Here is a 27,931-nt window from a genome sequence, read left to right on the forward strand (position 1 = left end):
GCTTCAGGGGGAAAATCAGACATTTGGATTCCACAATCTATTGGCAACTTCTGCTTCTCATCTGCCACAAATAGAAACCCTGAAAATCTTATTAATATTCACTGTACATCTTCTCCAGTCTCTTTTAACTGTGCACTCTGGAACGCATGGTCTGTTTGTAATAAACTCCCCACAATCCATAAGTTTTTCCTCTCACACTCTCTGAACTTGCTGGCCCTTACAGAAACCTGGCTTCAACACTCTGACACTGCTTCCCCTGCCGCCTTATCTTATGGTGGACTTCACTTCTCCCATACTCCCAATATTTCAATTTCAGTCTGCGGTACTCTCATAACTCCTGGGCAGCACCCCCAATGTCTTGGGGTCATGTTTGACTCAGATGTTTCCTTTGTTCCCCATATCCAATGATTTGCACTCTCCTGTCGTCTGCACCTCAAGAACATCTCCTGAGTCTTCCCTTTTCTTACTGTGGAAACGTCCAAAACTCTTGTTATTGCCTTGATTCATTCTCGTCTTGACTACTGTAATTCATTACTAATTGGTCTCCCTCTCACTAAACTCTCTCCCCTTCATTCTGTCCTAAATGCTGCAGCCAGGCTAATTTATCTACCCACCTGCTATATTGATGCTACTAGCCTGTGCCAGTCACTTTACTGGTTGCCCATCCACCACAGAATACAGTTCTTACTTCTCACCCTCACCCAAAAAGCTCTCCCCAGTGCTGTACCTCCATACATCTCCTCCGTCATTTCCGTCTACCACCCTACTCATGCTCTCCATCTGCCAGTGATCTAAGATTAACATCCTCCATAATCCGTACCTCTCATTCCCGTCTTCAAGACTTTTCTGGAGCTGCACCTACTCTCTAGAATGCTCTTCCCCGGAATATCAGGTCAATTCCCAACATAACTACCTTCAAATGTGCCTTAAAAACACATCTTTTCAGGCAGGCTTATCATGCCTCCAAAGCTGATCTTCTCCCAGTAATCCTCCTCCCCTCCCAACTCTTCAGACCTGAACTCGTTCTTCTGACAGTCCTATGCCCAAAGCAGATCGGCCTACACCACTCCTTTCAGTACAAAGATGACCGGACCACTTCATATAACAATCAACTTCCTTTTGTGTCTGCCCCACTTTCTTATAGATTGTAAGCTCTTGAGAGCAGGCTCCTCACTCCCAGTATTTCAATATATTAGGCAGTAACTTTGTGATGTCTTTTCTTTTGTACATGAACCCTGTGAATTGTAAAGAGCTGCAGAATATGGTGGCGCTATAAAAATAAAGATTATTATTATTACCCACACCGGAAATCTGCAACAATTTAAAAATCTTTGTGGAATTCAGAGCATGCTGCGGATTTTTAAGTCTGCACCATGCACTTCATGTTGCTGCAATGTTATAGAAGTTCAGCAAGAAATCCATGACAGAAACATATTAATAAGGGTTTTTCTATGAATAAAATGTTGTTGTTGTTTTTTTTTTTTTATAAAGTGGTTTTTCAGCAAACACCTGCTCTTGTGTTATAAGAGGTCTGCCTGTTATTTTTACATGGCGTATAGCTGTTATATAAGTTGTAATTCAGAATTTCACTTTTACTTTATTATTTAACTAAGCCTGTTTACTGCCATAGATATAAAGAAGAATCAGAAAGAAGTTTCTTTGAAGGCATTGGCTATGCCACCATCTCCTACAATGTGCCCAACATTAAATTCTTGCGCTTTGAGCAAACTGTTCAGACCACCTCAGATGTTGGCTTGCTGTTCTTCGCTGAAAAAGAGGTATTCAAATATGAAAATGTGTGATTGAATGTTCTACATTGATATATAACATTCACACAGTCATACAATGTACATCTATGATAATATTCATACAGAAATGTAGGAGTGCAGTTTATACATAGACACATATCACATAGTCATACCCTGTATAATTATAATATTCATACAATATTGTATCAGTGCAGTTTATACATAGACACATATCACATAGTCATACCCTGTATAATTATAATATTCATACAATATTGTAACAGTACAGTTTATACATAGACACATATCACATAGTCATACCCTGTATAACTATAATATTAATACAATATTGTAACAGTACAGTTTATACATAGACACATATCACATAGTCATACCCTGTATAACTATAATAATCATACAATATTGTATCAGTGCAGTTTATACATAGACATATATCACATAGTCATACCCTGTATAACTATAATATTCATACAATATTGTATCAGTGCAGTTTATACATAGACACATATCACATAGTCATACCTTGTATAACTATAATATTCATACAATATTGTAACAGTACAGTTTATACATAGACACATATCACATAGTCATACCCTGTATAACTATAATATTCATACAATATTGTATCAGTGCAGTTTATACATAGACACATATCACATAGTCATACCCTGTATAACTATAATATTCATACAATATTGTATCAGTGCAGTTTATACATAGACACATATCACATAGTCATACCCTGTATAATTATAATATTCATACAATATTGTATCAGTGCAGTTTATACATAGACACATATCACATAGTCATACCCTGTATAACTATAATATTCATACAATATTGTATCAGTGCAGTTTATACATAGACACATATCACATAGTCATACCCTGTATAACTATAATATTCATACAATATTGTATCAGTGCAGTTTATACATAGACACATATCACATAGTCATACCCTGTATAACTATAATATTCATACAATATTGTATCAGTGCAGTTTATACATAGACACATATCACATAGTCATACCCTGTATAATTATAATATTCATACAATATTGTATCAGTGCAGTTTACATGGACACATATCTTATATAGCGCTCCTATATTCCGCAGCGCTTTACAGACATCAGCATCTCACTGTCACCAATGGGGCTCACAAGCTAAGTTCCCTATCAGTATGTCTTTGGAGTGTGGGAGGAACCCGGAGTACCCGGAGGAAACCCCACGCAAACACGGGTTATACATATATTGCACTCACACAGTCCTAGACTGTAAAAATCTAATACCATTCATACAGTAATGTGCCTATTATACATACATATACAATACACACTCATGTACTCCATAATAACATTCATACATACATAAAATTTTGTATTTTGCTTGCAGGAAAGTTACATCAGTGTTGAGATCGAGGATGGCATCCTTGTCCTTAAATATAAAATCAATTCTAATCCAGAGCAAAAAAGGAAAAATGACTCATTTAAGCGTGTAAATACCGGAGCAGAAGTCCTTGTAAGTAGTATATTAGATTCCACCTATCAGACCATGTTTTCCTGATTTCCTTCTACCTACCTAGCCGTCATTGCACCTGTTAGGTCTTACCTACTGATGCTAGACTAAATCTATTCATCAGCACTATAATGGCATTCTGTAGCTTCATACGCTACTTCAGAAATTCTGTCACTTGGTGTTATTGTATATTGTACTATATAATTTTGCAGCCATGCTATCATATAGTGTTGATATACCTGTTTATTTCTTTCATAGATTGAGGTGTTGGTAGCAGCCAATGATAAAGTCATACGTATACGTCAAGATCGGGAAGTCCTAAATGATAGTAATGTGGATATATTTACTTTCAACACATACTACTTGGGTGGAGCCCCGACAGAATTAAGAGAAAAGTGAGTCATTGAAGCGCTGTTGTCAAATTTTTACTAATCGAATAACTACCCAGTGTCACTGGTACATTATTGCATCTACAGCAGTTAATTGGCCTTGTCTTTAAGAGATAAGCAAAGGTTCGCATAGTGGAAAAATAGACACTTAAAATGGTTGTGCAGTGTCAGACTACATCAGATTGGCGGGGCTTCAACTCCCACCACACCAGCTTGCACTAATGCTGAGTCTTCTGTACACCGTCTAGATTGTAGCTGTGGTGCAGTGTTAGGCTACTTTCACACCAGCATTTTTGCTGGATCCGTCATGGATCAGCAAAATCGCTTCCGTTCTGATAATACAATCATCTGCATCCGTCATGAACGGATCCGGTTGTATTATCTTTACCATAGCCAAGACGGATCCATCATAAACACCATTGAAAGTCAGTGGGGGACGGATCGTTTTTCTATTGTGTCAGAGAAAACGGATCCGTCCCCATTGACTTACATTGTGTGTCAGTACGGATCCGTCTTGCTCCGCACCACATGGCGGACAGAAAAATGTGGGAGCGCAACCGAACGGAACTGAATGCATTCTGGTGCACTCCGTTTCATCCAGTTCAGTTTTGTCCCCATTGACAATTAATGGGGACAAAACGGAAGCATTTTCCCCCATTATTGAGATCCTATGATGGATCTCAATAGCGGAAAAGGGAAAGCGCAGGTGTGAAAGTAGACTTAGGCTACTTTCACACTAGCGTTCGGGTGTCCGCTCGTGCGCACCGTTTGAAGGTGCTCACGAGCGGCCCCGAACGCATCCGTCTGGCCCCAATGCATTCTCAGTGGAGGCGGATCCACTGAGAATGCATCCGCCTGCCAGCGTTCAGCCTCCGCTCCGCTCAGTGAGCGGACACCTGAACGCTGCTTGCAGCGTTCGGGTGTCCGCCTGGCCGTGCGGAGGCGAGCGGATCCGTCCACACTTACAATGTAATTCAATGGGGACGGATCCGCTTGAAGATGACACTATATGGCTCAATCTTCAAGCGGATCCGTTCCCCATTGACTTTCAATGTAAAGTCTGGACGGATCCGCTCAGGCTACTTTCTGACTTAGAAAATTTTCTAAGTAATAATGCAGACGGATCCGTTCTGAACGGATGAAAACGTCTGCATTATCGGAGCGGATCCGTCTGATGAAACATCAGACGGATCCGCTCCGAACGCTAGTGTGAAAGTAGCCTTAGTGATGTACGCCCCATTCTAGTAAACAAAGAGAAGAAGCTGTAATTACAGTGCACCTCTGCGGACACAGTCCTTTCACGAGCATCACAGCTACTTCAAGCAGCTGATGGGTGGGGTTTCCTCGAGTCGGACCTTCACTGGTCTGATATTGCTGACCTATCCTAAGGACAGGTCATCAGTATCCTGACACTGCACAATCCCTTTAAAAAATTACTGGTCATTGGAAAATCACTATATATATGTTACTTCCCTTTTATACAGGTTTAACATAAAAACTCCGCCTTTCCGTGGATGTGTGAAAAATGTAAAGACCCCTGTAAGTGCAGCCTCATTCAAGGAAACCTACGGAGTCAGCAGAAGGTGTTACAGTGAATGGAGTGTAAGTGAGGTTTCTTCATTTTGAGAACTTTGTCTCCTAAATGTACTTAAAGAGGACCTGTCACCGCTCCTGACATGTCTGTTTTAATAGCTTCATACATTCCCTATGTAATAACAATTCTGGAGCATCTATTGTTATGTCTCTATGTTGTGCCATTCCTTTATTATTTCTACTAGAACTTATGAATGAATTGCCAGCAGTCTGCAGTAAGGGTACAGAGGGGAGGTAACCAGTTGGGGGGGGGTGTACGTGCACAGTCTGAAAATGGCAGCACTGATTGGATAAAGTGAGACTGTGCAGGTACACCCCCCAACTGGTTGGTGGGGACAAGAATCCCAGAAGGAAGTGAGACATGCTATTCCAGAAGAGGTGGTGATGGTGAACTCACTAAAAGAGTTCAAGAGGGGCCCAGATGTGTTTCTGCAGTGTAGCAATATTACGGGTTATAGTTAGTAGATTTCGTTGATCCAGGGATTTATTCTGATTGGAGTCAGGAAGGAATTTTTCCCCTAAAATGAGGAAAATTGGCTTCCACGTCATGTTTTTTTTTTTTTCCTTCCTCTGGATCAACTTGCAGGATAACAGGTTGAACTGGATGGACGAATGTTGTTTTTCAGTCTTATAAACTGTTACTAGAGAGTTTGGTTTCCCACTCCTGACCTCCCTCGATAAGCCACAATAGAGAATGGCTTATATAAGAGTGATTCCCATTCTTTCAGTCTTGAGCTGTCCAAGTGTTACATGGACAGCCATTCATCTCAATGGCCTCCATTCTGGGGACAGTATTCTAACTGCTTTCCATTCCTGGAACCATACCCACGTTGGTCAGCAGAGGAAAAAAACTCCTTCAATCCAAATACCTATTTAGGTCACCGGTTGTTGTACAATGCTGTTATTCAAGGATTCAAATTTCAAGAGCCAGCTGTGTGCATCTATCAAGGAATGCTGGAAGAATACATCTCTGTAGCATGCAGAATTATGAATGCAGCTCTGGACTATAATACAGTCTGTAACTCTGAATCAGTACAAGAGAACTATTGCAGTGCATTCACAAAGTGATTTTGTATGCTTTTAATATTGATGACCTATCCTCAGGATAAGTCACTTACACTACTTAAAAAAAAAAAAAAGTATATTATAGCTAAAATCAAGATCATCTCATAGTTCCTGGCACACAGAGAGCCCATGGATGCACCAAATTTGTTAAGAGGCCTGCCCCTTTTAATAAATATGGCACATGTTACTCCACCAGACTAAAACAGTTTTTCACGTTTTAGTTGTGCTGTTTAGATCTCATTGAATGATGTTGTGGTCTCCTATTGCAGGCTATATGACAAGTGCTACTTGATCTTTTACATTTTTGTCTACATGAAGCTGCATTTTACCTTTGTGTTTCAGAACATACGCTCTGCAGAGTTCTCTAATGGAGGAACGCTGGGACTGAAGCCAGATGGATTCTCCTTCCCTGGTGATTTTCAAGCATCATTTGGCTTCCAGACTCCTCAGGTTGATGCTTTGCTGTTAAATCACAAAACACAGGTTTGTTCTTTGATTGTACAGGTTTTAACTTTAATTGTCCACTTTTAAGCTAAACCCAAAATGGTACCATTGAAGACTACAGCTAGTCCTGCAAAAAAAAATAAAAAATATTTTCCACACAGCTCAGTCAACAGAAAAATAAAGGTTATGGCCCTCAGAATTTTTTTAAGTGTTTGTATTGTCATATATAGTGAACCATTAAAAGAATTACACATATTTGGCATTGCTGTATTGACATCGACCTGTAGAGATTAGCATGTTATTTCTATCTCATGGTGAAGTACTAAAAAACAGTTGCAGGATTGCTGGGGGGAGGGGCATTTTTTCCTGTATTGTCGATAAACAAAAACTGGTGATGGAAAAATTTAAAAGTTATTGCTCTCGGAAGGCAGGGATAAAATAAATGAAAAAGGTTGCTGTGTCATATAGTGTAAAACTTAAGGTCCTTTTACACTGGACAATTTAGCAGGCGATTTTCAGGAAGGAAGCGTTCCTGCCAGAGAATTGCCTGCTCGTCAGTAATAGAGAACCGCTGCTATTACATGCAGCAATCTTCTCCACAGTGTGAGGAGGAGTGATCACTAATGCCATCGCTCGTCCTCATACAGAATCATTGTTTGCCGGCAGCAGACTGTCTAGATGGAACAATCTACTGCCGGCAAAAGATGATTTAGGTGCCTGTACAAATGATCATATTACCCGACGAACGAGCGTTTCACTCATCAGGTAATCGGTGGCACCTTTTACACTGACAGATAATCAATAACGAGCGTTCCTATGAATGCTTGTTAGAAGTTATCTGGTCGATTCTCAGCCTGTGTAAAGTGGCAGTAAGAGGTAAAACAACAGGAACAGGTACAACAAGTACATAAACCATGGGGGGCAGGTATTAAAGGGAACCTGTCATCACCTTTATGCTGCCCATACTAACAGCAGAATAAAGTAAAGACGGGTGAGTTGATTTCAGCGGTCTGTCCTTTAAAAGTTAAAAGTAAGTGGTTGCCGAGAACCAACATCACAATCATTACAGACTGGGCCTGGAAAAGAGCCCCGGCCACCTGAGAATAATCACAGCCGGTTCAGACCTGAGCGTTTTACAGCACGTTCCTACGCGCTGTAAAACACTCAACAAGGAGAAACCAATGCTTCCCTATCGGCATGGTTCTCACCTGGGCGTTTTACAGCGCGTACGATCGCGCTGTAAAATGCCTGACGCCCCAAGAAGTTCAGGAGCTTCTTTGGGGCGTAGTGTCGCGCGTTCCTGTACATAGACTTCCGGGAACGCGCGACAATGGGCGTTCGCTTGTCTCCGCGGCACGATTGTAAATGCCCGTACAATCGCGCATACAGAGCGTACGTTCAGTACGCTCTGGTGTGAACCCAGCGTCATGGTTATTCATGAATTCCTGCTCTCCCTGCCCACCTGCTGATGACTGACAGTCTTCTACCTAGTTTTCTCCCTTTCTCTGTAGGAGAGAACTGTGAATAACCAGGACTCTTCTCAGGTAGACTGGACTCTTCTCAAGGCCTGGGCTGCCATGATTATGATGCTGGTTCTCAGCAACCACTTACTTTTAGCTCATGAGTGACACACCGCTGAAATCAGCATTTCTGTCACTATGTTATGCTGCTCTCGGTGAGGTCAGTATAAAGTTGATGACAGGTTCCCTTTAAGCCCTCTTGCACACAAACGTTTTTTTTTTTTTCCGTTTTCGTTCCGTTTTTTGCGTTCCGTATACAGAACCATTCATTTCAATGGATCCGCAAAAAATAAAACGAAAGGTACTCCGTATGCCTTCCGTTTCCGTTTTTCTGTTCCGTTCAAAGATATAACATATCCTATTATTGTCCGCATAACGGACAAGGATAGTACTGTTCTATCAGGGGCCAGCTGTTCCATTCCGCAAAAAAACGGAATGCACATGGACGTCATCTGTATTTTTTGCGGACTGCAAAATACTGAAATAGCAATACGGTGATGTGCAAGAGGCCTAAGAGTTGCCTTGTACATGTCAGTCTTAATATCTCCCACTGGCGCCTCTTAGGGTCCATTCACACGTCCTCAAAGTGGGTCCGCATCCGTTTTGGAATTTTGCGGACCCCATTTATAATGGGGCTGGAATGTGCTGTCTGCATACGCATTTGCGGATCCGCACTTCTGGATTCGCACTTCCGTTCCACAAAAAAATAGAACATGTCCTATTCTTGTCCACAATTGCGGACAAGAAAAGGCATTTTCTATGAGAGTGCCGGCGATGTGTAGTCCGCAAAATGCGGAAAGCACATTGCCAGTGTCCGTGTTTTGCGGATCCGCAATTTGCAGATCCGCAAAACACATACGGACATGTGATTGGACCCTTAAATATTGTGATGCATCTGGTCTGTGCGCCATATTGGAAAGCTACACCAACAAGTGTATAGGTTTACAGCAGTTTTAAGGCATACATTATAATATATGTGCTAGTCTGGCTATGGCCATTCCACACCGCCCACTCCTCACCCTTATCCACCAAATTTTGCTACTTTTTGACACCTGTTTTCTGACGTACAGGGGCTGATAAAAGTCCGCCCTATATTTATTAGTTAACTTACAAGTGTCGTATTTGTCTCCCACAGTCTGATGAATTACATGTTTCTCTGGAGGATGGAACAGTGACTTTAACTACAACTAGCTCAAATGTCAACTTACGATCCAGGGACAAGTACAGTGATGGAAAGCTTCACTATGTGTCAGTAATGAGAAGCAATAACGAGTAAGTGGACACCTCCTCTAGACAGAATTACTGGAAATCCACTATTTTATGTTTGATACTGTGGAAACCCATGATAGATTTTGATGGAGTTCATTAAAGGTCCTCTGTCAGCAGATTTGTACCTATGACACTGGCTGACCTGTTGTATGTGCGCTTGGCAGCTGAAGGCATCTGTGGTGGTCCCATGTTCATATGTGCTGCATTGCTGAGAAAATGAAATTTTACTATATGCAAATGAGCCTCTAGGAGCAATGGGGGGGTTACCGTTACACCTAGAGGCTCAGCTCTCTCTGCAACTGCTGTGCTCTCTGCACTTTGATCGAGAGGCCAGGCAGGCGTGATCGTGTTTATTCTGCCTGGCCCTGTCAAATTGCAGAGGGCACAGCAGTTACAGAGAGAGTAGAGCCTCTAGGGGTAAAGGCAACGCCCCCGTTGGCCTTGATTTGTGTCACATTCAACAGGAATAGAATTATCATTACATTTAGAAATAGAGCAGAAATCCAACCGCCACAAAAAAGCTGAACACAACCAGTGGATTTTAATGCATAGAAACACAATGTGCAGAAAAAATGAATAGGTTTAAAGCCCTGAAGCAAAGTAACATATCACAATTCATTATTCTATAGAAAAAGTCTGTATTACTGGTAGGACCTCGTAAATACTTGATTTCTGAAGAGGAGAGGCAATTACTAAACTGAATGCTTTCACCATATGATAAGTAAAGCAGAAAACTTCACAGGAACCAGACCTTCAGAGATTCTCAGCATCGGCTTTTTCACCGCTGAAGTTCCAGCTTCAAGAAGCGCACACAGTAATGTACATCGCCTGAACGCAGATAAATTACAGTCTGAGGAAACAGCAGGAGCTTAAATACACACTCTTAAATACCACTTCAAACATGTCTTCTGTGTCCCTAGAGATTAATTAACTCCTTTGTATTTCCCTAAAAATTCAGTCTTGCGTCAGTGGAGCTGTGGAGAGAATAAGGTGCTATTTATAGGGGATCACAGGTTGCTGAGCTACAGGCTGGAAATCTGCTCGTTCTGATTAGTGTACACGACAATTACATTTAGGCTTTCTTCAAATCTGCATTGTTACTTCTATAGTTCTGCTCCATCATAGAATCAGAAACGATAATAATGGCAGTGCTTGGTTTGTCATAAGAAAGACACCAATGGCACCCACCGAACCCCATATGAGGTGGCACATTGTTTTTTTTGCCATGGTTTTGCCTATTTTACTTGGTAGTCATATATTTGAATTGGATTTGTTAGGAATTTTACAAAAATGGTTCTACCAGTTAGCAGTGTGTTTATAGAAGGAGAGGGACATTTAATTGCGCCTCTTTCCTTACCTCCCATTTTTTGATAAGGATGAGGGATAAAATGTGCGGTGCGCAAAGTGCGCCACAGAAAATCTTTGCCACCCTAGGCTATAACTATATACCTAATCCCACCGAGTCCCCTAAATACCCCTACATAGTAATTATTCCCCTTTATGCCACCGGACAGTATTTGTGCCCACATTGTGCTCCCTCACAGTAGTTATACCAGATATGTGCCCCCTAACAGTGATACGCCCAGTGCTGTGCCCCCTCACAATGATATGCCCAGTGCTCTGCCCCCTCACAGTGATATGCTCAGTGCTGTGCCTCCTCACACTGATATGCCCAGCTGTGCCCCCTTACAATATGCCCAGCACTGTGCCCCCTCACGATGAAATGCCCAGTGCTGTGACCCCTCACACTGATATGCGCAGTGCTGTGCCCCCTCACACTGATATGCCCAGCTGTTCCCCCTCACAATGATATGCCCAGCGCTGTGCCCCCTCACAATGAAATGCCCAGTGCTGTGACCCCTCACACTGATATGCCCAGTGCTTTGCAATATCATAGTAATATGCCCAGTGCTGTGCCCCCTCATAGTGATATGCCTAGTGCTGTACCCACTCACAGTGATATGCCCAGATGTACCCACTCACAATGATATGCCCAGTGCTTTGCCATCTCATAGTAATATGCCCAGTGCTGTGCCCCCTCATAGTGATATGCCTAGTGCTGTGCCCCCTCACAATGATATGCCCAGTGCTGTGCCCCCTCACACTGATATGCCCAGTGCTGTTCTCTCTTCACAGGCAGTTAAAAAAAATAAACTCCACATACTTACCTCGTTCCCCAGCAGCAAACCAACACAAGTCTACACGTGGAGCTCCCGGCTGGCCCTGCCCCCTGCCCAGACCTGCAGTGTAGAGCGCAGACAGGGGGCAGGAGTGATGAAGCAGAGAGCCCACGGATGGATCTTGCTTCATCATTACTTCATCATTACTTCATCATTGCTTCATCATTGCTTCATCATTACAGGCAGCTGTCTCTGCTTCCTACGGAAGCAGGGACAGCTGCCAGAAAGCGGCACATACCTCCCCCGTACCGGGACAGCCACTGCAACGCGGTATGCTCTTTCTTTAAATTACAGAAAAAACACTTGCAGTTTTGCTAGTACCATTTAATAATCTGTGTACCAAACCTGAGACCTTATAGTGTCATATACCAATTTTCTGTCCCATTGGAACACTATTGTTTCAGGTAGTATTGATTCGAACCTGAATCAAATGTTTTGACAGATTCAGGGAGTTGGACAAAAAAGAAATTGAAAGAAATTCACTCATCTCTAATGTGCAGTTTTACATAGCACTGAAGGTAAACCTACCAGCTGGACACGGGCAATGTCCTTGAGTTGCCTCAAGTTTTCTGTACTATATCTGTTTCTGGAGTGATGTGAAATATGGCTGCCAAAATTACTTTTAGAGGTCTTAATGGCATATTGGTCAAACTAAGCCATGAAATATCCTCTGCTCCCATATTCCTGCAGAACATAACAGATTTGTCATTTAGATTGTAGCATATCTGGATGACTACTGTCATGAGAACTGTAGTTAGGTTAGAAACATATAATGATGTTGCTTAGCTATATAAATATATATATATATATATATATAAACAAACTTTACTAAGTATATGGTAGGCCATTAATATCAGAATGATGGGGGTCCAACACCATGCATGCCCACGATCAGCTATTTCAGAGTAACTTTCGCGCCAGAACTAAACAGCTCCATCCATAGTGTAGTGGATGGAGTTTATAGCTAATTTTAGTGGGAGCAGCTTTTTGGTTATTTTGGTTACCAGCTCCGTCCCCTACACAGTGGATGGAGCTGTGTAGTTCTGGCACCAACACTACTCTGACAGGTTGTGGGACCCCTGACAATCTGATATTGATGGCCTGAGATGCTGAGGTAAAGATAGCTGTCAGGCAAGCCATTTCAAATGTCATAAAATATTTTTGTAAGAACTGAAGACCCATTCGTCTGTTTCAAATACAAACCCCAGGCTTTCACATAGCCTCAAGGTTAGGTTCACATCATTGTTTCATATTTGTTTCTTCTGATCCATCAGAAGAACAGAAAACAACAACAACAAATGGGTACTTTATTTGAAGAATCCGTTATACTATCTTTGCATCCGTTTTAGCCATTTTATCGGAGATTCGTTATTTTAGACAGAAAAAAAGAACATTGTAGAAGCCCACAAGCGGACCTGAAGACATGCAGCATCAACGGCTCCCTCTAGTGTCAGCCAGAATTTTATCTCATTACTATGCATTTGTTATCAGGCTGCATTTTTTGTTGAGCTCGGACAATTACTATTATTAATGTGAGGTCAATATAAAATGTATTTTCCTGCTGAGCCTCTCAATTGACTGCATGATCCCTTGTGACTAAAAAACAAAAGTTACTTTTTGATTTCAGGTATAAGCTCTTGGTTGATGATAAAGAAGAGACAGAAATCACGGACAGTTCCAGGAGGCCAGGTTACTCCCCCACTGACATATACATTGGCGGAAATGGCTTCAAGGGCTGTATGACAAATGTTTTTATTAAAAGGTAAGCATAACTGCAGTATAAAGTGCAAGCCCAATATGGCTGTCGAGGCTACGTTATGTACAATACCTTCCCCACCATGACAGCTACAGATGCAGCAGAGTTAACAGTCACAGTCATAACACGTTAACTAGATGTGATAACTCACCAAGTGTCACTGTTAACTCTGACCAATCCCAGGCAGACATGAAGCAGGTGGGTTGCTGTGGATTTAGACTATTGTCAATTCTCTGAGACATCTTTGCATTCAAGATTTTGAATGGCGCAGCTGCAATCCGCAGTCATACTGATATTGGCTACTTTTCTTTTCTGTATTTTAGAGCTTTACAATATCCTTCTGTACAGAATCTTTTTGACCACACTGAGAAGAATAAAGTGTCACTGGGAATGTGCACCCCAGAGGAAGCCCCCGTGCCTCTGATATTACCTGAACTCAGACAGCCTTTCAATCTCAGACTCAACGACTTTGACTTGGTAATTCCTGGGTTGATAGATGAAGTGCACAGACTCACCTAGCAGTCGCCAAGTCTGTGCCATTTTCAAATTCACTGTTTAAATGTCATTGGTACGTGACTGTTGATTGATAATGGCCACCCAGTTTTGCAGGTAAGGGCGCCTTCACACGCAGCAGATTTTGTTGCAGCTGAAAATTAGCTCCATTCATCTGAAAGGGGTTGTTTTGGTGGCAAACACATGGATTTCTGCAAGCCCCAGTCAAGTGAATGGAACTGATTTTCAGTTACTGAAGTTTTCTGCCAAGTGTGAAGGCAGCCAAAGGGGATCATCACACGACGGATTTTGAAAACGCACTGAAAAAATCAGCGAGGAATGAACACGTGTTTCTTTTCAGGGCATTTTTTTTTTGTTTTTTTTGTGTGTTTTTGTTGCAGTTTTTTTGCTGCGTCTTTTTTTTTAACCAGTGGGTGTTCACTTCAATACAAAGCTGCATTTACACCTTGAGGGTTTTAGAGCAAATCTGCGCCAAACTGAAAACTCATAGACTTAGATGGAACAGTTTTTTATGCTTCCCGTTCATTTCAATGGGAGATTCAGCACGGATTGCACCCCAAGATAGGGCATGCTGCTTCTTTTTTCCACGTGCTGGTTCTCATTGAAATGAATATCAGGCTGTTTTGGAGCACTTTTTTAAGCTGATTTCGAGGCAGAAACACTCCAAAATCAGTGCCAAAAAGCTCTGTGTGAACTGGCCCTAAGCCTCTAAAACTGCACAGTCATTATGAATCAACAGTCAATTAACAAATGTCAATCTGTCCATGTGGTTTTTGGCCACCAAGGGTCATTACGTGGGATCCTGCTGCTGTGCTTACGTAATGAGTGATAGATATAGGATCCCATGTTTTAAATGATTTTTATGTTCAGCATATAGAGCATTTTTACATCAAACAGGAAAATTCACCATCTTATTCAGACACTTGTTCATCTGAGCTAGGGTTTCATAAAGGGATGCAGCAAAGAGTACATAGTTCCCAACTGTTCAAAAATTGGCAGGATTGTACCTAATTTTCAGAGACAATTCCAGCAAATTTGATCGGTCAGGGCTAGAGATGGGTGTGGCTTGTGGCGGTCCCATTGGATTTGGGAGTTCTGGCAGTGCGGCTTAAATAACCCAAATTTACTAATGAAAATGTTGGTAATTATGAGAGTAAATGTGTCAATAACTAGACTTGTGTGTCTCCCCTAACAGTCGGGCCTGGACGTTATGAGCAATTTGCTAAATGCTCAAACTGGACTAAAGAATTTACGAGGCTGCACTTCTCACTCAAACTTCACATCAGACCTGAAGTCCTATAAATTTGGGGACTCTCCAGCAAGTCACTTGGTCTATGATTTGAGCAGTCACAGCTTCAAGGAGAAGTATGTATGATGGGCAAGCTACTGCAAAAGTTAAAAGAAATCTGTCACCAGGATAATCGCTATTGAAGTAAAGCCATGGCCTAATAGCACTTAGTACCTTATTTCCAGATGTGCCTTTGTTCCTGCAATAGATGTGTTTATCCTCTGAAAATCCAGTTTATTTGGTATGCAAATGAGCCAGTAATGTGCCCAGAGGGGCGTCACTCTTGCAGGAAGGAGCCCAGGTACGCCCCCTGCCACAATGTGTCCAACCACCCCTCCTACATCACATTCAAGCCATAACTCTGCCCCCCTTTTCCCTGCTCCCAGCCTGAGGACAGGCATGGGCACTAGCAGGAGGCGTGCCTGGGCTCCTTCCTGCAAGAGTGACGCCCCACTGGGCACCTCACTGGCTCATTTGCATACCAAATAAGCTGGATTTTCAGAAAATAGAAGACATCTATTGCTGGAACAAGGGCACATCTGGAAATAAGGTACTAAGTGCTATTAGGCTAAGGCTTTACTTTAATAGCAATTATCCTGGTGACACATTTTCTTTTAAAGCAACCCCCTAGTTAAAAAATAATAATAATCACATGAACTAGGGAATGAACAAAGCACTTACATGGAGACCTCCTTTTCATCTTTTCAGATGCAGACCTTCCAGCTCCAGGGCTCCTCTTCTGTTGCCCAAGATGGCCGCACCACTTCTCAGACTACCGGATGCACTGTGCATTTTATAGCCCAAGACACTTCCTTCTGCCCTTGGATTGGCCAAATCTGAGGGCATGGCTGGACAAGCAGGAAGAGTCTTAGACTACCAAATGCACAGTGAGCATGACATAGCCTAAGAAGAGGTGCAGTCATCTTGGAGGGCAGAGGAGAAGCCCAGAAATTGGCGGATCTGCAGCTGAAAAGATGAAAAGGAGGTCACTATGCAAGTGGTCTTCCCCAGTTCCTGCGAATGTTTTTACTTGAACTATAGAAGGTCGCTTTAATTATTATGGTTTCTTTTTCAACATGAGAGATCAGTTACAAATGCAGTATAGATATAGTTAAGGCTACATTTACACGACCGTATGAATGGGTCTGCAACCCTTCAGTTTCGCAGAATGGGTGCAGACCCATTCATTTCAACGGGGCCGCAAAAGATGCAGACAGCACACCTTGTGCTGTCCGCATCCCTTGTTCCAAGAGTAGACATATTCTATATAGTGCCGGTCATGTACAGTCCACAAAATGCTGGATGCACAAGGCCGGTATCCGCGTTTTGTGGACCGCAAAACCCTTCCATTTGGCTGTACCGATCTATCTATCAGTCTGTCTAATCTGTCTATTCAGGCTCTATTTCAGGTTTGGATTTTAAAAAAAACTAAATATTTCATCTGGTAAAGTGCTTCCTGACGGAAACTCAACAGGCTCCACTATAGTCAATGTGGTCCATCTAGCTCCATGTGTTCGCATTATGCAATGGACCAGAGCTTCCGTTATTTTCATTCTTCTCACTGATGAGAGCAAACCCTTAGGCCCCTTTCACCTGAGCGTGAGGGATTAGGTCCGGATGCGTTCAGGGTGCGTTCAGTGAAACTCGCACCATTTTGCAAGCAAGTTCAGTCAGTTTTGTCTGCGATTGCGTTCAGTTATTCAGTTTTTTCCACACGGGTGCAATGCGTTTTGATGCGTTTTTCACGCGCGTGTTAAAAAACGGAAGGTTTACAAACAACATTTCTTAGCAACCATCGGTGAAAAACGCATCGCATCCGCACTCGCTTGCAGATGCAATGCGTTTTTCACTGAAGCCCCATTCACTTCTATGGGGCCAGGGCTGCGTGAAAAACGCTGAATATAGAACATGCTGCGTTTTATAGAACATGCTGCGTGAAAAACAAAGCTCATATACACAGACACCTTAAAATAAATGGGTCAGGATTCAGTGCGGGTGCTATGCGTTCACGTCACGCATTGCACCCGCACGGGAAAACTCGCTCGTGTGAAAGGGGCCTTAATCTTCCAAGAGTTTTATGTACTATGGACTAGTTTCAAATACTTTCAACCAGGAGGGCCCAACTGTAAATCCGTATGCCTCCTGATTTGTGCAATGATTCATCAAAAAGTGTATTAAAGAGGTATTATCCCCTAGAAACCTTCCTTTTAGGGGAGAATATTTCTGTAATATGGCACTATATAGTAGAACAATGAGTGCCCACAGCTCCATTGTGCAAAATCGCAGGCGGTATGCGTGCCTTCCATACAAGCTACATATACCATGCTTTGCTGTGTGCATGAGACCTTAAAACTGAACTGCCCCTTCTAAGGGCAGAGTAATGGTCAGTGCTTACCAGATGGTCAGTATACACAGAAATGAGTTCATGTGGATACGGATATTTTTTACAGAAATGTTTTCTAGCAATTAATGGTCCATGTTTTTGTCTTGCAGGTCACACTTCTCATTAGAGGTGCAAACCGAGCAATCGTCTGGATTAATTTTCTTAATGACAAATAAACAGGAGTCCACTTACCTGTCCCTTCATTTATCTAAGGGTCGTTTTGTGTTTTCTCTGGGAACTAAAGGCAATAAACTTAAGATAAAAAGCCAAGAAAAATACAATGATGGGAAGTGGCATACAGTAAGTGAAATTATTTGACATATAGAGATGTTCTGCTGAAAAAATGACAAAAATCTTCTAACTTAATTTTTATAATTTAGCAATTTCTCTTTATTGTAGTTTTATTCACCATGATAATTCCATATGTACAAAATGATAGAAGGACCGGCTTTGTAGAAGTTTTGACTTAATATGTCTAAATTTTTTATTAGGTTGCATTCAGCTGGGATGGGAAGAATGGTCGGCTTGTCATTGATGGTCTGAAAGCTCGTACAGGAAGTCTGACAAAACACTTGAGTTTGGAGAATATGTCACTGCTCTACCTCGGAGGTGTTCCTTCCCTGAAAGTACAGGTAAGAACTTGTGGGGCCAGTTTGCACTGACTTTGCTGTTTTGGAGCATTTCTGCCTCAAAATCAGCTCCAAAGAAATGCATTAAAACAGCCTCCCATTCCTTTCAGTGGGAAGCTGCACTTCAACGTGGAAAAAAAAAGCAGCATGGCGTATCTTGGAGCATAATCCACAATGAATCTCTCATTGAAAATAATGGGAAGCATTAAAAACAGCTCCGTAAATGTCCATACAGCTTTTATGCGTTTTCTGCATGTTTTTTGGCGCGTCAAAACCACAAACTAAACTGCAGTTCTATATTGAAGTAAACACCCATTGGTTAAAAAAGCGTCAAAAACCACACAAAAAATCCACAAGAAAAACTTGCTGAATTTTGTAGTCAGATTTATAAAATCTGTTGTGTGAACATACCCTTATTCTATGCCTGTGGAGCTTATCAGCGTTATATAAATGTGTCTATATTCTTTCATACAACAGTATCGGCTTGAGACATTTACTCCACTTCTGTATCCTGTGCAGCCTTTCTTTCTGTGGATGTATTTCCCTTTCAGTCATTTGTCTCTGTATGATTTCTGATTAACGGAGTATTGTCTCAGACATTTATGGCATATCCATAGGATATGACAAAAATGTCTGATATATGTGGGTCCCAACTCTGAGAACCCACAACTCTCTCCAGAGTGAGAGTTCCCTGATGCCTATTGTGCATAATGAGGTGGAGAATGAAACGAAAGGTGTTTGTGCATGTGCGCAGGACTTTCCATTCACTTTTATGTGGGTTATGAAAATAGCCAGCTAAGCATGCTCTGCATTCATTCTTCATCTAGATGCAGGGAGCAGTTGCCTCCTCAGCAGGCTGGGTGTTCCAGCGTTGTGACCTGCATCCGTCAGACATGTATGGCATATCCATTGGATATACCATACTTCGCTAAGGTGGGAGTACCTCTTAAAAAAAAGTGCAGATGAAATGTCCTAAACTTACGTGTCCCAGCTCCAGCAGCGCGATCCTCAGCCTTGGTATGGCCGCGCTGGGAGAGACACACTGCAGAGCCACAACCCCTGGTGACGCGACAGCATCCTTAGCAACAGGATGCAATGCTCTTGTTTCTCCCCACAGTGGGCATGTACTGGAGGAGATTAGCAGTGAGCTGATTGCACAGCTGCTCTATTCCTGTGTGCTAGTGTTTCTGACTAATGGAGCACCTATCAGGAGCTGATCCATGGACTCTGTGCTCTTTTTCAATCCCTTCCTGGCCATACACCAGTGCCAGGGATCGTCTTGTTTGGACTCACTAGCTAGGTTCCTGGTTCTTGTTCCTGTGCCGATTTGGTTTGCTTGTGCTTTTGACCCCGGCTCGTCCTTTGACCACTCTGACTCTTGTGATTTGTACTGTGCATCCCATCTTGTTATAACCTCTGCTGGTCTTTTGACCACTCTCTGTCTCTCGTTTTTGTATTGCGTTGTCCTCCTGGTTCTAACCTATTTACGTACTACACGTGTCTTTGTGTTGTTTGTCTCTAGCTGTTTGTCTGTCTCTGCACCTTAGTAGCATAAGGACTATCAACCAGTTGCGGTCTTGCTACCTAGGGCTTGCACTGCAAGCAGGTAGGGACAGTGGGCTGGGTTCTAGGTTAGGGCTCACTGTCTGCTTCTGTCCATCTACAGGCGTTACACAAAAGGGGAGAATTTATCATTGCCTTTGTGCCAAGAAACCACCATCATCAAAAGTTTATATTTCTTTTCAGTCTCTCAAGAACTTTATGATGTTTTTACGCAGCTCATGTCACTTTTTTAAGTAGATGGGGATTATTGGGAGGCACAGAGATCTCCAACGGGCCAGCAGGTTTTCTAGAATTTATGCCTGATACTGCTTACTGCTGGCGTTGATTTGCTTTTCTGGCACTTGGATCTTACTTCAGTTCATTCTGTAAATTCCCTCTAAAGCGTAAATTTCCTCTGGGTATCCTAAAGTTCCTACCACTATTTAGAAATATGCCAGTAGGTCCATTGACCTGAATTCACCCTGGTGTCTTTGTGCTTAGGCTATGTTAATTTGATGTGATACCCTCTTAGCGACCAGTAGAAAATTTCTCTATACATATTTTCCTGACACTTAAATGTTACAGAGGCTAACTTCACATCTGTGCTCACCTTTCCATTCTTCTGCTCCATTATAGGAGCAGAAGAACGGAAAGGATGGATTTGTCACATAACTGAGCCGAACTGAGCCTACGGGCCCCGTAGACTATAATGGGATCCATTAGGCTTCCTTTCAGGGGAGCAATTTTGTAGCCAAAGGTCCTACATGTTGTTGCGGATCACGAACCCATTGAAGTCAATGAATCCATACCGCGATGCAGAGTGCACATGGCGGGTGTCCATGTTTTGCGGACCTGCGGTTTGCTGTCCACAACACGGGACGGCGGCCCCACGGTTGTATGTACGGGGCCTAAATTTTGTTATCAGCTAAGCAAAACTTAAATACAAAATATACAACAAAATAATAACATTTAACATTGATTAAAATATATCTTTCAGGGAATGCCCAAGAAAAGTTTTACTGGCTGCTTGAAAAATGTAAAAATTAATGAGGTGATGTTAGACAGACCATCTAGAAGTGCCAAGGTCACTCCTTGCCATGATGGCTCTTATGAGCCAGGAGTGTATTTTGCTGAGGAGGCAGGGCATGTGGCTGTGGGTAAGTAGAAGTGCATACTGTACTTGTGAATGTTTTTTGTAACTGCATACCCATTATACATTGCTGTTTTTGTTTCTTTAAGATAACGCTTTGAGCTTGGGACAGGAGTTTGAAATATCTTTTGACATTCGACCACAAAGTCAAGAGTCGGTTCTGTTATATACAGGAGAAGGGAAAGAAAATAGACTAAGCCTATACATAGAGAGTGGGGAGGTAAGTAGATAGATAATACCTGATCTAAGGGTTATGGGTCTCGACAGTTCATTAGTACTTGTGGTGATGATAATTAGTCTGTTTAACATTTATATAATATACTCTGTGACTTATGAGACCTCGAGAATATTCACAAAGTAAAATCATCATTGAAGCCTTTTTAGGTGCCGTTAATTTCATTTTAGTATTTTTTTTTCTTCTAGGTAATTTTGTCTGTATATAACAATAGGGGTAATTTCCAGGCTTCAGTTACCCCAATTGCATTGCTTTGCGATGGAAAATGGCATACTATAACAGGTAACACCAGGACAAATCTACTTGCCTATTTCTACAGACACTAAAAGCACAGTATGTCTCTGCATTCAGTATATAGTACGATTATTAATATTTATCATATAGCACCATCAACTACTGTAGTACTTTACATTATACAACCCCAATATCAAAAAAGTTAACACTCTGTAAAATGTAAATAAAAACTGCATTCAATGATTTTGAAATCTGATAGGTCCATATTTTATTTACAGTAGATCATAGAACACATATCAGATGTTGAATCTGAGACATTTTACAATTTTCAGATTTTTTTTTTTTACTTATTTAGAACTCAATGGCCGGAACACATCTCAAAAAAGTTGAGATAGGGCCATGTCTTCCATTGTACAGGATCCCTTCTTCTTTTAAACAACAGTAAACGTTGGGAAGTGAGGAGACCAATTTCTGGAGTTTTGAGAGGAATATTCTCTCATTCTTGTCGGATGTAGGATTCTAGCTGCTCAACAGTCCTGGGTCGTCTTTGCCCGATTTTTTTATTTCGCGGTGCACCAAATGTTTTCTATTGATAAAAGGTCTGGACTGTAGGCCGGCCGCTTCAGCACCTGGACTCTTCTTCTGCGAGTGTATAGCCAACTATAAAGCATCGCAGGTTGCCCATTAAAAGTAGTAGGTGTCCATTGATTTTTTGTCCAGTGTAGAAATGGAGGCAGCACTCTGTACAATAGTTGAGGCCAAGTAGTTTAAAGCTGCACCTGGTATTAAACGAAATACTTGGCCTCAACTATTCTACAGAGTGCTGTCTCCACCTACTACATTGGACTTTGTATACGGTATGATTTTAATCAGTCTCCGGAGAGGCGGGCATCTAATTTACTTTTATTATTTCTGTGAGTGCTGTCCTTTTTACGTTTTATCATTGATTTCCATTGACTCTTGATGTCCTCCATAGCCAAGTCCATGTATATAACTTACATATCTATGTGGTATTTTGTAAGACAAGAAGCAAGAATTATCTCAGTTGTTTTCTCAGTTAGTGGAAGGCCTACATACTGCTACTACATGATTATTTATGGTTTGGGCTCAAGCACTGTCTGCTTTGCATGCAATATTAGGGCCCATTCACACAACCATATTTTTCTGTCCACTTCTGTTCAGCAATTTTGCGGACTCATTCGTTTCAATGGGCAAAGAAGATGGAACATGTCCTATTTTTGTGGACAAGAATAGGCATTTTTATCATAGGGAAGGATGTTCTGATCCGCAAAATGCAGAAAGGACACGGCCGGTATCCAGGTTTTGTGGATCCACAATGTGCGAACTGCAGAAATGGATACAGTCGTGTGAATGGGGCCTTAGATATCAATGCATAGATGCTGACGCTCCATAATTTTAGGCGTTTACTAGTTTCTTCAGAGTCCTAACCAGTATTTCTTCAAATCTATTCTTGCCTGCAGAAAAGAGTACTGCAATACTTCAGTGAACAGTTAAGGACTCACAGCTTGCAGAGTACATGGCCTTGTTAAATTTCCCCCAATGTACATAGTTAATGTAGCATCTAAGTGCTAGGCAGGCAGTTAGTAACAATTATCACCATACAGGACTAATCTCTCTAATTAGTTCTGCAGAATCAGTCTCTTCAGGATAAATACTGATCAAACATCAAGCTGTTACCGTGAATATTTTTGTGTACTACATTTTTATGTTGACCTGTAAACAAATATTTTAATTGTGCTGTACTAAATAAAATGCTAAAATTACATCATAGTTCAACTGTTAAAATTCTATTTCTAATTTTTGCAGTGAGTCAAAAAGATAATGCAGTGCAGCTCATTGTAGATAACCAGTCCAAAGACTCAGCCGGCCCCAACTCCGCACTGAGGTCCAACAAAGAGGTCACACTGTATGTTGGGGGACTCCCAGGTAAGCACAGTAGACATCATTATGTTATAAATACAGTAGTACTTATATGGCTGCAAAATATATTTCAATTAGACCAATTTAGAAGTCTCTTCTGGCTTCCTATAAATTTGGCCACAAATATTATTCAAAATGTCTGCCAGCCAATATATGGAATATACGTAAAGGTTAGGACAACACCAAAATCAGACCAAATATTTGCATATGTATCTCAACCATGAGTGCAAGTATCAGGCCAGCAGGTATAGCAGCTACTATGGAGCCCAGCAAGTATGTCCAGAGGTGAGGTTCAGTTAGGGAGCAAAATGCAGAATCCATTAGCAGATCAAGGAAAGGACAGTATTCATGTATTGTAATATCATCCCTTACTGTGACATCATTATGTGCATTATTCATGTGCTGTGATATCATTGTGCCCATTTTCACTGTACTGTGACACACAATAATTGCACTAGTTCTGTATTGTGACATCACTTTATGCATTATGCCTTTATTGTGACCTCACTGTGCGCTCTATTTTTGTACTGTGACATGCATTATACCAGTACTTTGACATCACTATGAATATTACCTCACTGCTGTGACATCACTGTAGGTTTCATGAGCTATATCTTTATTGCGTGTGTTATATTGTGATGTGACATCAGAACATATTGTCTTGGTAGAACGACATCACTGTGTGAAGTGCCTGTGGATTAAGAAAATGGATCGGAAAGCAAAGGGGTATCCAGCAGAATAAAAAAATATATATATCTAAAAAAAAACTTGGCCATAGTCTGCAAATTATAAAAAAACTGAGTTTATACTCGCCTCACTGATCCCCCGCCACTGCCATTCTAATGGTGCCCAGGTTCTTGGTGCTCTACAGATCCTGCACCTGTGCTATGACGGCAGAAAATGACTGTGACTCCCACTGCAGCCAGTGATTGGTTGAGTGCCTTTCACAGCCATTTCCTGCTGTGTCAGGACAGGAAGTGGAGCACAGCACTTACCCTGCCACCATCAGAACAGAAGCAGTGGGGTATCCTTCTGGGATTCACGTCCCCACCTATCCCTTGGTTGAACTTAATGGACTTATGTCTTTCTTTCAACCGTATTAACTATGTGACTATGAGTATAACATCTGCTATTTTTAAAGAATTTTCTGTATATTGTCAAGCTTTTTTTTATTCTGCTGGAATACCCCTTTAAAGGGGTTATCCGGTAATTTATATTGCTCTGCGGGTGTCCAACACCCAGGACCCCCGCCAATCAGCTTTTAGAAGAGGCTGCTGCTCCGTGAGCGTCACGGCCTCTTCCTAGGCCATGTAAGGTCACTGTACATTAGTCACATGGCCTAGTTGCAGTGAGGTGAATAGGGCTAAGCTGCAATACCAGCATAGCCGCTTTACAACGTACAGCACTGTGCTTGGAAAGCACACAGCGGAGCTCTGGTGAGCGACGCGGCTCCCTGAAAGAGCTGATCAGTGGGGATGCCGGGATTTGGACCCCTGCCGATGTGATAATGATGACCTACCCTGAGGATAGGTCATTATCTTTACCTGGATGACACCTTCAAGCTTTTGATGTTTAGAACTAATTAGGGGAATCAGGCCCGATGCCAGTTTTTTTTATATCCATGTTTACTTACTGTCCCAATGATCTCAACAAACGCTAGTCTAATTACGGTATTATTTTTCTCTGAAGCAAAAGGCGACAGTCTTACCCTTTAGTCTATTCTGGGAGTGCAGAGCAGGAAAAGCTGGGCAAGGCTAGTGCTGCTTTTTACATGGCCTGCCAAGTGATAATGCATTTACAATACAGTATATTTAAAATAAAAATGGATGGTGGCGGGTTTTTAACCCATTAATACATAATGCAAGGATTTGGTATTCCAATGTTATAATACATTTTTTTGCATAAACTATATATCATTCTGCTCATCTCTTGTTTTATAGCATGCTGCTCATGCTATACCACCATCTGTACCATCAGAGGTTCACTTTAAAGGGGTTGTCTCACTTCAGCAAATAGTATTTATTATGTAGAAGTTAATACAAGGCACTTACTAATGTATTGTGATTGTCCATATTGCTTCCTTTGCTGGCTGGATTAGTTTTTCCATCACCTTCTGCATTGCTGATTTCCATGGTTATGACCACCCTGCAATCCATTAGTGGCAGTCGTGCTTACACACTATAGGAAAAAGCACTGGCCTATGCGCGGTCCCACGTTCTCAGCCACCAGGAGGCCTGCGCTTTTTCATATAGTGTGCAAGCATGACCACCACTGATGGATTACAGGGTGGTCATAACCATGGAAATGAGCAGTGTATAATGTGATGGAAAAATTAAGCCAGCTGAAGGAAACAATATGGATAATAAGAATACATTAGTAAGTGCCTTGTATTACCTTACTCTACATAATAAATGTTACTTGCCAAAGTGAGACAACCCCTTTAAGGTAGTCAAGTATGTTAATGAGCTTGGTTGCCCTGTGAAGTCACACAGTCTGCACGTAACAAAAAATCTTATTATGGCATATGGACATTATAATGTGATCCCTGATTCTTGGAAGCCCCCTCTCTAGTTAAGAACTGAGAACTGCTAGCAAGCAGTGGTTCTTGCTCTGGTGGACTTCAGCAGTCCATGGATGACTATTTTACCTGAGTGGTCCTCTGCAAAAATCACCAGCTGCAGTTTTGAAGGTGTCGTCTGTGATGAGACAAGTAGGAGCTTCACGTTGAAGCTTTCATAGTATTTTCAGCAGACATTGCTGTTTGTTTCTTCTACATAAAATCACCAGTTATACAGTTTTTCAAGTGTTTCTCCCTTATTTCCGCTGTTAGCAATTACCTAGCACCAGGAAATTAAAAAAAAAGTATGTCTCATTATTTCAGACATGAGCTTTGGACATCTATCATGTATATATGAAGGACACCCTGAGTTGTTGTGTTCAGCTTTAGAGCATTTACAGGATCTTGTTCTGTTTCAGATGCCCTGGAAACACAGTGGCCCCCTGTGAAGAGATCGTTTGTTGGCTGTATGAAGAACCTGAAAGTCGATAAGAAAGCCATCAACTCGAATAAAATAACAGACGTTCATGGTGCTATAAGCCTTAGCAGGTGTCCTGCAGCATAACGGTGGTGTATAAGTCACGTATCGCTCACCAGGGAAAGTACATGAAAATAGATATGTTATCGAGTGCTGTGCAGACTCGTTCCCACTACCTTAACTACCATTCTCAAGATTAAAAAACGGGCACTTTCATACTTCTCATCTGTTGATTTGTGGTTTATTCAGTGTAAAATACAACTACCTCAATTAGATTGTATGTTATTTACCATTGAAATGGTGACTTGCTGTAAATGTGATAGATTCTGTGCTTATGGGGATAGGTGTGTAGGTGTCAGTAGAAATATTCCTAAAACGGCTGCAACAAATTACAGAAAATTACATGGAAAATGATCACTGCAAGTTTAAAGTACTGTCACCAGAAATTTCACTGAAAAACCATTCACAATCCTTGAATGGAATGATACTTTTCACTTAGAGATAAGTTGCTTTATTCTGGAGAAAAAGTACTTTCAATCTATATGTAACTAAGCAGTTGTGCACTGAGGGCGGACCCAAGCCTCTCTGTGCACCCTTGCTCCTCCTACTTACTCTACTAGTTCTTCTTTCTCCTTTTTGATTGACCTGACTAGGTGAGGTGACTATGCTGGAACCTGGCTCTGTCAATCAAGGAGGAGGAGCTTACAAAGGAGGCAGGAGAAGCAAGGGTGCACAGAGTGCCTAGCCCTCAGTGAACTGAACTGCTGATTTGCATATGGTTTAAAAGTCCTTTTCTGAGATTTAAAAACATTCAGCAGCCTTCTGACCGGTTGTAGAAAGATAGTCTGGTCAGTACTTACTCCTCTGTTGGGCCGCCTATTCCGCCATCTCCACTGCGCTCTTCCACTCAAGTCCCGACCTAGTCAGCTGCACAAAATAAATGCAAGTGAACCGAAAGACTCAGGAACACATCCAGTCGAGACCTGAGCAAAACAGCCTGCAGCCAGTCTGAGCACAGTAGAGATGGCAGAATTGGACACCTGTAAGTACTGCCCAGACTAACTGTCCACAACAGGTCAGAAGGCTCCTGGATTTTTCCAAAAGCCCAGAGAACAGCTCTGACTCTGAATCTCCTGAAGACAGACTCCCTTTAAAACAGGTTGCCTTACGCAGGCCATAGAGAGACAGATGGACAATATTGCAGATAAAAAGTATGCGTGCTGAAAATTGGTGTGGCTCCAGAAAAAGTGTCCAACTAATGAAATCTGTCATGCTGGTCACTAAAGTTTTAGACGTTTAAATTTTTTGTTTCCATTGTAACACATAAATCGTAATCAGATGATCATTTTTGTTCAATGCGGCTGCTATTATCTGTATATATTTTAGATTAGTATAATGATTTATTCCACTTTGGTGAAAATATACTAGATCAGTTTAGGTGTCCATACATGGTACAATTCAGCCATGCATG

General features: G+C 41.7%; 1 protein-coding gene across 1 annotated transcript in view; it reads left to right on the forward strand.

The window, feature by feature from the left end:
* Window positions 1–26,902, forward strand: part of LAMA3 (laminin subunit alpha 3) — a 248,482-nt gene extending 221,580 nt beyond the window's left edge. Inside the window, exons 62-77 of the mRNA XM_040434293.1 lie at window positions 1,631–1,778; window positions 3,172–3,297; window positions 3,553–3,689; window positions 5,168–5,285; window positions 6,684–6,824; window positions 9,441–9,577; window positions 13,382–13,516; window positions 13,834–13,987; window positions 15,219–15,388; window positions 17,805–17,994; window positions 18,186–18,326; window positions 20,863–21,022; window positions 21,105–21,235; window positions 21,439–21,532; window positions 23,312–23,431; window positions 26,402–26,902. Coding sequence (XP_040290227.1) covers window positions 1,631–1,778; window positions 3,172–3,297; window positions 3,553–3,689; window positions 5,168–5,285; window positions 6,684–6,824; window positions 9,441–9,577; window positions 13,382–13,516; window positions 13,834–13,987; window positions 15,219–15,388; window positions 17,805–17,994; window positions 18,186–18,326; window positions 20,863–21,022; window positions 21,105–21,235; window positions 21,439–21,532; window positions 23,312–23,431; window positions 26,402–26,547 — 2,248 coding nt within the window. The 3' untranslated portion in view covers window positions 26,548–26,902. The remainder of the gene's footprint in view (window positions 1–1,630; window positions 1,779–3,171; window positions 3,298–3,552; window positions 3,690–5,167; window positions 5,286–6,683; window positions 6,825–9,440; window positions 9,578–13,381; window positions 13,517–13,833; window positions 13,988–15,218; window positions 15,389–17,804; window positions 17,995–18,185; window positions 18,327–20,862; window positions 21,023–21,104; window positions 21,236–21,438; window positions 21,533–23,311; window positions 23,432–26,401) is intronic.
* The last annotated feature ends 1,029 nt before the right edge of the window (window positions 26,903–27,931 follow it).

This window comes from Bufo bufo, chromosome 5 (genome assembly GCF_905171765.1).
Source record: "Bufo bufo chromosome 5, aBufBuf1.1, whole genome shotgun sequence".
NCBI classification, from domain to species: Eukaryota; Metazoa; Chordata; class Amphibia; order Anura; family Bufonidae; genus Bufo; species Bufo bufo.